Source organism: Rhamphochromis longiceps, linkage group LG18 (genome assembly GCF_057381845.1).
Source record: "Rhamphochromis longiceps isolate RC_006_pf linkage group LG18, R_longiceps_female_GT1.1, whole genome shotgun sequence".
Taxonomy (NCBI): domain Eukaryota; kingdom Metazoa; phylum Chordata; class Actinopteri; order Cichliformes; family Cichlidae; genus Rhamphochromis; species Rhamphochromis longiceps.
In genome coordinates, this window is record NC_140574.1 from 27,008,634 (window position 1) to 27,019,374 (window position 10,741).

Sequence of the window (10,741 nt, forward strand, 5' to 3'; positions counted from 1 at the left end):
TGCATGAACACATGAAAGTGACAAGGACGGAAACAGGGTGCATGCTAAGTGGTAATGTGCTCATAATATTTCTACTTCTTGATGCATCTTGACAGCATTGGCTGGGAGGGATGCCAGGCTGAGGCACAGATGTATTTATTTAATTAAGGGTACCAAAACGCTGTTCGTGGTTGTTTCACAACCTTTATATCTGTTTCCAACCAAGCTTTACGTTGTAACTGATTCAAAAATGTCCCTAAATCATTTTTTTTTTAATTCCCAGTGCTGAACTGCTGCATATTAGTTACTTTTTTCTGTAGCTTAATTGCGCTCTTAGTTTGTTAGCGAACTGGAAGCACTAGAATATTATAGTTTTGTAGTTTCTAATTGTTTTTTTTTTTAAATTTCATTTTGACTTTTTATTTTTAATTCAGTTTAGTTTTACTTAGTTTCCAGAGTGGATTTTCTTAATTCAGTTTATTTATTGTTAGAATATTTAATGTTTAAAAATGTTTAATTTTGGTTTAGTTTTCATTATTTTCACTCTTGGTATTCTTAATTATTATTGTATGCAGTGTTGGGGAGTAACAGAACACATGTTGCGTATTTAAAATACAAAATATGAGTAACTGTATTCCATTGCAGTTGCCGCTTAAATAGTTGATAATTAGAATACAGTTACTTTGTTGAAATAAATGGATTGCACAGCGGTCTTTTCCTGTTTCATATGTTAGGCTATTCCCTCTCTAGTTTTGGTAATTCCACGCATTATTGGAAACCCAAACAAAACACGCATTAAGAGGCTCTGACCGGAAATCTGACCATGCAATGCAAACTCTGTTTGCCAGCAGCCAGCATCAAAAGACTCCACCTACACCCTAAAGAAACATCTGGATAAGTTCTTTTTAAAAAAACTAACGTTAGCTACTGCAACTACCTTGTTTTAGTCGTGGTAGCTACCTGGGTTATGTACCACTTCAGTATGCTCGATGTACTATTGCTGTGTGATTTATTTAGAGTCCTCTGTTTTTTGCATTTGTTGACTTATATAAGACATTTTTTATTTTACCAAACATTAACCGGACAGAGAAGGCATCGTTTAAATATGTTAAAGTTTTCTTTAAGCAAACAGTATTATTAAAGTTCTTCATGACTGGGCCAAGTGTCCTCTTTTTTGGAAATCAAAATATGGTCACCCTAGGTTTATTACTATTAATGAAGGCTGCATTACAACCTGCTAGCTGCAAATAATCATGTGCAGTTCTGAAAGCAGACAGAAAGAAAACATATTACTGATACAGAAATCGTTTTCTACACGAGATCACTGCAAAAAGTGCAGCCTTATCTAATGTCTGCCCTGTTACTCATTTTATATTAAGATTTAAAAATCTAGTTGGTGTTGCTTTCAGAACTGCACATGATTATTTGCAGCTAGCAGGTTGTTAATGCTGTCCATCAAGTCTAACAGTCTGTGGTCTATGAACTAACCTCAGCTAACGCCAGCTAACAACGTTAGCTTGGTGGTGAGTAGCCTTCAGTAATAGTAATAAAACACACAGCAATAGCACATTCATGTAGTTGTAAAAAGCATGACAATATATCAAGTAATCTAAAGTAATATGTTACTCACACTGAATAACTTAATGGAATACATTACAAACTACATTTTGGGCCATGTAATCTGTAATCTGTAGTGGAATACATTTTAAAAGTAACCTTCCCAACACTGATTGAATGGAGGGCATGTGTCAAAGGTGAAATCTAAGAAAATCAGCACAGGTGTCACAATAAAAACACAGAAACTTTTGAAAGCAGTTGACTCGGCCTTGTAGACAACCGGATTCTCAATAAACATGTTCATCAGTGCCACATTAGGCATATTGTAAAATAGTTAACTGTTTTTGCCTGTTCCCACTGTTTTAGTTAACTATAATAACCTTAGAAAGACCTAACCTAAAGTTCGTCCCTGGTCCCTGACAGAGTATTGGTTACAGTTAATAAGGAAAACCACTTATTACTATTATGTCTGGCAAGGCGGTCATAGTTTTGGTATCATTTGCATACTTGTCATTCTGTCTATAAACACAATAGGATTTTACGTCTGTCTTTCTTTCAAGTTGATCCCAAAAAGTGTGACATCTTTAAAAAAAACAAAGACAATGAGCTGCCTAGCTAAGATAAATTGAAAAATTGAGGCATAAGTACTTAAAAATGTATGTCCCTTATATGTTGATATTTTACGTTATGTGATGTCCGACCTCCAATCATAGAAAAGGTGGGGTATTTTTTACCCCAATAAGAGATGCCTTGACAGAATGCTACGTCTCCATGCCCAGTCTCTACTGCACAGGCTGTGTTTTCAGTATGACTGAGGTTGTTGGTGCCGATTGCTTGTATGTTCACTAGCAAGAGTATGGAAACACTGCAAGTTATAAGTTCATGATCTTGGAGGAAAGGATCACTTTCTTTAAAACTGTAATATATGGCAGTTGGCCTTGGCAGAGGGCCGCTGAAGTTAAATAATTAAGTTAACAGCAGGAAGGAAGCAGAGGCCATTTCCGTGGTATTCTTGGCTTCACTTCTGGAGACCTGTCATGTCGTCCATCTAGAGTGCTGCTCAGTTGACTGACCACAGCTTGGTTCCTTCATTCATGGTAAGCATGGACACCCTGTTTTGTTCATGAACAGTTGCAGGAACGGAAGCACCATGCGGGCCGTAATGTGGCAGCTCAACAGTGAAAGCCATTTCCGTCACTCAGATTCTTGTAAACTGTCCAAACTGCACCATTCGAGGAATCATCTGATCATCTTGGAGGCTCTGTTGATGTTAAAAAAACAAACCAATCCAAATGCACTGGCAATGAATGCATGGCCCTGTGTGTCTCTGTAATGTGCTAATTACTGTTTAAATCTTGTGTCACTACCTTGTGTAGATGTGCAGTTTGAAGGCCACCGCACTGACCCTGACATTGCACCAACCTTGAGGGCGAGCAGCTCCAATCTCCCTTTGATTGTCGCCATGGCTACACACAGTGGGAGTCCTGCAAATGAAAATGTGATGATAATGGTGATAGTGATGGTGTCGGTTGTCATACTTTGCCCCCAGGGCTTATACTTTCGCATCAGACCCACTATCCTCTGCCCGTGACCTCTGTCACCTACCCCGGGGAGACACTTGCCAGGTGAGAAAAGCACGCAACAGGAATTAGAAGGACTAGGTCGACTGTATGTCCAGTCCCTAGAGCAAGGTTGTTTTTGACTGTCCTTTTTTTTTTATACACACATAATAGGGTTATTTTCTTTTCAAACTAATTTGGGAGCGGAGATGCATTTGGTGATATAATGAGAAGAGTGGTGTTGCCCTTAATGAGATTTCACTTTCTAATCATACTGAGTTAGCGTCAACTTTGGAGCCATTACAGTGTTTAAACATGCAAGGAAAAAATAATGCTTCGGGAGGAGAAGGTCGTCCTTGTTCTAATAAGTGAATCAGACACTTTTTATGCAGTTTACAAGGGCACGTGCAAACTCGTCAAAGAAATACTGACTATGACTCCTGATTTACCATTTGTTTGGAAGATGCTGTGTTTGTTTCCAAGTGCTTTATCTGTCATTTTGTGCTTGAGTGTTGTATCCCATGGTGTATATGCAAATGAAAATGAATAAGTTAAAAGAGGTTTGATCTTTTTTCTCATTAAAAAAATTCTGTTCACAATTAAAGGTTGGGAATGTAGCCCAGGATTTGCAGGTTTGTTTTTTTTCCACTTCGTTTCCATCCTTTTATTTTAGCTTTAATTCACTGGATAGGTTGAGGCTCCAATTCTTCTCTGGTGTGCAGTATCTATTCAGCTTAGTAGGCAAAGCTGGGAGCCTTTGTTTGGCAGTTTTTGTTATACACATCTCGTTTTCAATTGTTATCCACACAGGTCTGGTCTCTCATTACACCAATTGCATCTCTCTTAGGCCAAACTTAGAGGCTGGTCATCATCACCCTGGCAACCTCCAGTCACTAGGGAAAAACGTGATTTCCCCAACCAGCAAGTGGTTGCTGGCAGTCACTGGGTGAAATTGTGTGTTTAGAGGATGCTGTATCAAAAACCTCCCTGTTATTGGTTTTCCCACTAGCAGATTGCAGTTGTCACCTGTAAATTGCATGAAAGACCCTGACTTGTCTTGAAAAAGTACCATCCAAACAGGAAACACAGAACGTTTTCCTTCACAGTAAGTCACCCCTATCCTGTTGCAACAGCACATTTAACGGTGCAATTTTTACTTTTCTCCTTTGTCCAGTTTGCATTGCACATTTCAGTTTCTCTATCGTTCAGCAAGTAGTTTACAAGTGTTTGCAGACGAGTTGCCACCTTCCGTACAACTACGGGCTACCACAGCACTCTGCTACTGACCAAATCAATAGAAGGTAGGTTTTCAGTGCAGCACAATACACCTCTTTGTGATCACACTAGTGCAGGCATGGGCGAACTACGGCCCGGGGGCCACGTGCGGCCCGTTAAACGTTTTGATCCGGCCCGCCAAACTTGAAAAAAATTTAATAAATTAACCTTGTTAATGTTTTATTTCCCCTGCAATTCTGATGTTTCCTCACTAGATGGCGCACTCTAGATATATTGGCTTTGTTGAGGTGAAGCGGCGTAGGCCTATTACTCCACGTTTGCACTTTACCCTGTGACCTACCGCCCCTGTATGAAGATGAGCGGACCCAAGAAAAGGAAAGTGGACAGAGAATGTCGAGTGTTCAAAAAGGAGTGGACAACTAAATATTTTTTCACTGAACACCGATCATCTGCTGTTTGCCTGATATGCCAAGAAACTGTGGCGGTTTTTAAAGAGTATAATATTAGCCGTCACTTTGCCACAAAGCACGCAAATTATGCTAGCAAGCTCTCAACAAAAGAACGGGAATCTGCTGCTGAGAAGTTGGCAGCTAATTTGAAGGCTCAGCAAAGTTTTTTTCACCGTCAAACTGCCATTCAAGAGTCAAGTACCAAGGCCAGTTTTATGCTTTCATTCAAAATAGCAAAGGCCAGCAAACCACTGTCAGAGGGCGAGTTTTTAAAAGAATGTATGGTAGAGACAGCAGGTATTTTGTGCCCGGAGACCAAAGACAAATTTGAGAAAATCAGTTTATCACGGCGGACAGTGACTCGCCGTGTAGAACTAATAGATGAAGATATCACCAGCATATTAAACAAAAAGGCGAAGTCATTCACTTTTTATTCTTTAGCACTGGATGAAAGCAACGATGTCAAAGACACTGCTCAGCTCCTCATTTTTATCCGAGGAATCAACGAAACCTTTGAAATAACGGAGGAGTTTTTGACAATGGAGTCTCTGAAAGGACAAACACGGGGAGAGGACTTGTTTGAACGAGTGTCTGCTGCCATCGAAAACATGAAGCTTCCCTGGAGTAAGCTTGTTAATGTCACCACAGATGGATCTCCAAATTTAACGGGAAAAAACGTTGGCCTGCTGAGGAGAATCCAGAATAAAGTGAAAGATGAAAACTCTGACCAGGATGTGATTTTCCTCCACTGCATCATCCACCAGGAATCTCTATGTAAATCGGTGTTACAGCTGAATCATGTTGTGAATCCTGTGGTGAAACTTGTCAACTTCATACGCGCACGGGGACTTCAGCACCGTCAGTTCATTGCGTTCCTGGAGGAAACTGATGCGGATCACCAGGACCTGCTTTATCACTCCCGTGTCCGCTGGTTGAGTTTGGGCAAAGTGTTTCAACGAGTGTGGGAGCTCAAAGAGGAGATTGGCGTGTTTTTGGAGCGGCAGGGGAAGACTGATGAATTTCCTGAGCTGAGCAACAAGAGCTGGATGTGTGACTTTGCGTTTGCTACAGACGTATTTTCACACTTGAATGAGCTCAATGTGAAACTGCAGGGGAAGGAGCAGTTTGTGCATGACATGCACACAAACGTGAAAGCCTTCAAATCCAAGCTGGCTTTATTCTCCAGGCAGATTTTGAACAAGTCATTCACTCATTTTCCTACACTAGCCACGCTGAAAGAGGCCGGAGCAAAAGTAAAGAAATACAGTGAGTCACTGGATGCACTGCACGGAGAATTCTGCCGTCGGTTTTTGGATTTCGATAAAATTGACAAGTCACTTCAATTGGTGGCCTTTCCTCTGTCACAAGACCCCGAAACAGCTCCAGAGGAGCTTCAGCTCGAACTCATCGACCTTCAGTCTGACCCTGCCTTAAAAGAGAAGTTCAGCTCTCTGAAACTAAATGACTTCTATGCTTCACTCAATGATGCCGCGTTTCCAAATCTAAGGCGAAAAGCGCAGATGATGTTGGCTTTGTTCGGCTCTACCTTCGTGTGTGAACAGACATTCAGCGTCATGAACATCAACAAAGCCAGCCACAGATCCAAGTTAACAGACCTACACCTCAGATCAATCCTGAGAATCGCCACAACAAAACTAACTCCAGACTTTGATGCGCTGGCTAAAAAAGGAGACCAACAACACTGCTCCCATTAAAATGTGTGTCTCTCCGTGATACGCACGTTGTTAAAATGAACAGTGCGCGCAGATCAAATATAACGCTTCACAGACTGACTTGCTGCAACTGTTTCGTCCTTGCACTGGTCGTTGTTGACTTTTGGCACCGGGGAAACAAATTGAATAAAAGGAACAGGACAAGTACATCTGCATCTCCTACCGTTTTTGGAAAAAAAAAAAAGAGTTAGGAGGAGAGTGATGTGATATCCTGAAGGATAACAGAACTTTCAGTGCTTTAAAATAAAATATTCATTTATTTGATTTTCAGTGTTTAAAGGCTCATTTCGAAGTCAGAGATTTTATTGTAATGCTTTTCTTCATTTTCATTGGAAATTAAAGCACATGTTTTCTCCATATCCCAAGATGTGTATTTTTCCCCCAATGAGGTGATGTTTTCAAAGCATGCCATCTATCTACTCCTGTTCCGGCCCCTTTGTCAAATGTTAGAACTCAATGTGGCCCACGAATCAAAAAGTTTGCCCACCCCTGCACTAGTGGCTGCCAGCAACCTTCAGCACCCACTTGGCAAAGTTGCAAAATGCACACTTTTCCCTAGTGACCAGTGGTTGCCAGATGGTTGCAGACTGTTCTCTAGGCCGGTGTGATTGAAGTCTTAACTGTCTAAACATCCTCACGAACTTTCCTGATTTTGGCTTCTTTGATGGTCCTGTACAAGCAAGTAGTAAAACAAAAAAATAGTTAATGAAACTTGGACAAAAACTGGTGCCACCCTTTCAGATCTAGAGTTTAATTTAATTGCAACTGTATAGTTTCCCAGGAAGTCACCTTGAAATACTGATGTTTCATATCCACTCTGGCAATCTCATATATCCCATCAGTGGAACATCTCCAAACCTTTCCTGTGACCGCATCATCACAATTTTGTCTCTTCTTCTTTCTTTTTATTAATTTTATCTTTAAGTGAGAGATACTAATGTACCAGAAAATATCCCAAGATCACAAAACATGTCCCAAGCAAAACCTTTTTTGTCACTGCAGGTGATAGGTAGGGAGAAATTGTATTCCGGAGCAGCAGCCTGACTAAAAAAGCCTTAATTGGTATGTATCTGGGGTGAACAGAGCTCCACAGTGCTCTCTGAAACCATCTTAATTAAACCCCTCTCTCCTTCTTTAGTTTTGGTTTATGCAGGAGGATGTTGTTAGTCCAGTACATATCCACTTTTAATGAAGGATTGTTCTTTTGGTTTGAGGCTACAAGCAGGTTGTAGATGAGAATATGTTCCTTGCAGGTTTTCCAAATGGGCAAACACAATCATGTACTCTTTATTATAGTTATTATAATCACACAGCAATTCCAATTTATTGTATAATTAGACATATAAACTAGTTTGCTAGTCCCCTGACTTTTTCCTAACACTAATGTAAGACTGACATACTTTTCAGTCATGTCTCAGCATAAGGTTGATCTGTGGTCATTAAATTAGGTAAATAAAATTTCTTTTCTAATAACTGCAACCACATAGTGGAAACCAAAGAGATTTAATGTCTAATCACTCTTACAATGCTGATATGCTATAGTATGATATTGAATGAGGTTTAGTTGGTAAACATTGACCAAAAACCAAAAGCTGATAATTATCATAGACTGTCTATGAAGATGGATGTAGCCACCAAGATGTCACCAGTGTGTATACTCAGTATTTAAGCTTTAATGTTAGCATTTTAGTAGCCAACATTTTAGTTTTTTATTATTATTTAGATAAGAGGATGAAATATTGCACTAGAGAACTTGAGAATTTTAGGCTATGTCCACACGTACCCGGGTATTTTTGAAAACGCAGATTTTTCTGTGTGTTTGCACCGTTCGTCCACATGTAAACTGCGTTTTCGGTCACTGAAAACTGAGATTTTTAAAAACGCCTGCAAGGGTGGAGATTTTCGAAAACTCAGTTTTTGCATTTACGCGTGGACGAGGAAAACGGAGAAAACGCAGCGTCAAAGTTGTGCGCCTTTTTTGACGTCACACTGTGCGCTACGTTATTGTTTCGGTGAAATGGATTTTTACAATGGCGGACTTAGACAAAATACTGTTACTGTTAATTTTACTCTGTGCAGTGTTTACATGCTTACATATACAACACAGTTTCTGTCCTTCCACACATAGGACTCAGTTCTGCTTCTATGCGCCATCTTTGTTTACTCTTTCCCACCCAGGCTTCTAGACTTCTGATTGGCCAACATTTCTATACGGTTAGGAATATATCGCCACCTGTTGCTTTGGCATGTTCCTAGCAGCGTTTTCCTTCGTTTTTGCCTGGGGTAGACTGACAGAAGCAAGGCTGCCATATCGCGCCATCGGCCCCTCTGGCCAACACCAGTAGGCGGTAGGGTAAAGTGTCTTGCCCAAGGACACAACGACCAGGAAAGAGAGCTCGGGGATCAAACTGGCAACCTTCCGGTTACAGATGAGCTTCCCAACCCCCTGAGCCACGGTTGCCCCACGTTTAAGGTATGTGCTAACTAAAAATAAAGACAAGATGATAGTTTATTAAGCTTTTAATGAAATTTGCAGATTGTGTCAGTGGAGTAGACCCATCCTTCAAATCTGGGGACAAGGAGGACGCATTTTTTGGCCGCACTTGGAGGAGTCTTCGAATTTGGACAGCCTTCGTCGCGTTGCTGTGACTTAATCGGCCTACAAATGTGGCCTCCGAAAGATGCGGCCCCTGAATTTGGACACAGCTATGATTCCGGAGACTGCTTCTTCTTCTTTGATGTTTAATGGCAGCTGGCATCCTTGTATATGCAGTGCTGCCATCTTCTGTTTTAGTCCGTTATTACACTCTTAAATCCTACTACTTATTCCCGCGTCTTTCAGGATCTTGCAAAGCTTCAAATGACGCGCCGACTATTAAATTAGTTGTCAACGATTTTGATAGTCGACATAATCATGACTAGTCGACTAATTGTGGCAGCCCTACTGTAGGCATGTATTTTAATAGCGCAAAGTTGGGCATTTTAACATTGAAGTCTATGGGGGTTCACTCATTTTTGGAGTTAGCCTCAAGTGGCGACTAGAAGAACTGCAGTTTTTGGCATTTACCTCTGGCTTCATTTTTCAGCTCTGAATGTTTCTGCTTGATATAACCTACTAAATATCCACTTTAGAATTATCATTATAGTCTCTAAAGGCTGTTAACTCTGATTTGTACCCTCTGAGGTCAAGATTAAACAACGTAATAACCATGTTGTTTCCTATTTGTACGTCTTAACATCCACAGTAAATGGCAGAGTAAAATGTTGACCATCATGTAGCAGGGGAAGAGGTCTCCTTTTTCTTTTAGGGGTCGCCACAGTGGATCCACCTCACACTATCTCCATGAATCTTCTGAGGTCTTCCTCTTTTCCTTCTGCCTGGCAGCTCCTTATTTGACATGTTCGATATCTTCATACCTCCACAGGTGTATCATCTGGACAACCTTCACACTCTGCATAGCCGCATAGCTGCCCTCACTCTCTCCTTACTAAATTTCTTCACTTCCTGATTTACTAACTGTCCTCCATCCGTCTTCTTTTCTTTTTCTTCATTCACACTACATCTTTTCAGCACACCCCCTTCCCTTGTCAGTACATTTCCCTCTCTATTCTTGGTCACATTAACCTGCTGTACATCCTTTTCTACTCTGTCTTTCTGTCTACGGGAAAAAGATGGGGGAGAGGCGTTGTTAACATTCAAGCAAGCACTCTGTTATGGAAACATTCATGCTATTATAGTCAAGAAAAACAGCTTTTTACTCAATTTGCAGTTCAGCTATTTGCCTATGACTAACTAATATTTCTGACTGAGCTATTAATGGTCCCATAGATGGCCTTGCATAATGCTGAGTCCCTGTGTGTGCTTTTGGAAAACAATAGACCATGCCATCCAGTGGATAAAGCTTTTTTTTACTGACTCTTAAGGCCACTCAGAAGCCTTGGATGGAAGGAAATGCAAGATTAATCAAAGACTACAATAGCGGAGATGGGCAGTTTATGCTGCACAGCCATCAGCAGAATTGGGTTACTCCTCGCTAAAGCACCTACAATACCAGCAGACTCCCATGCAGACATCGCCCATAAGCACTTTAATTCCTCCAGAGTTACTTTGTGCTACCATCCTATCCACTTGAGAGCCTTGACATCATTAATCCATTAAACTTTAAATTCCAGAGGATTTCTAGCCCTCCTGCTCACAGATTAGCAGTTCAGTGCGTTTTTGTGTCAG

The 10,741-nt window shown here is 40.8% G+C and overlaps 1 protein-coding gene across 1 annotated transcript; it reads left to right on the forward strand.

Moving 5' to 3' along the window:
• Window positions 1-5,319: 5,319 nt before the first annotated feature.
• Window positions 5,320-6,806, forward strand: LOC146648520 (general transcription factor II-I repeat domain-containing protein 2A-like). Its single transcript, XM_085388203.1, has one exon. It carries the CDS (start codon window positions 5,320-5,322, stop codon window positions 6,493-6,495), a length of 1,176 nt encoding a protein of 391 aa, XP_085244329.1. The 3' UTR covers window positions 6,496-6,806.
• Window positions 6,807-10,741: the final 3,935 nt, after the last annotated feature.

Excerpts from the sequence above, each read along its gene's own strand:
- LOC146648520 (XM_085388203.1), top strand. The coding sequence starts at position 5,320 with ATGGAGTCTCTGAAAGGACAAACACGGGGAGAGGACTTGTTTGAACGA.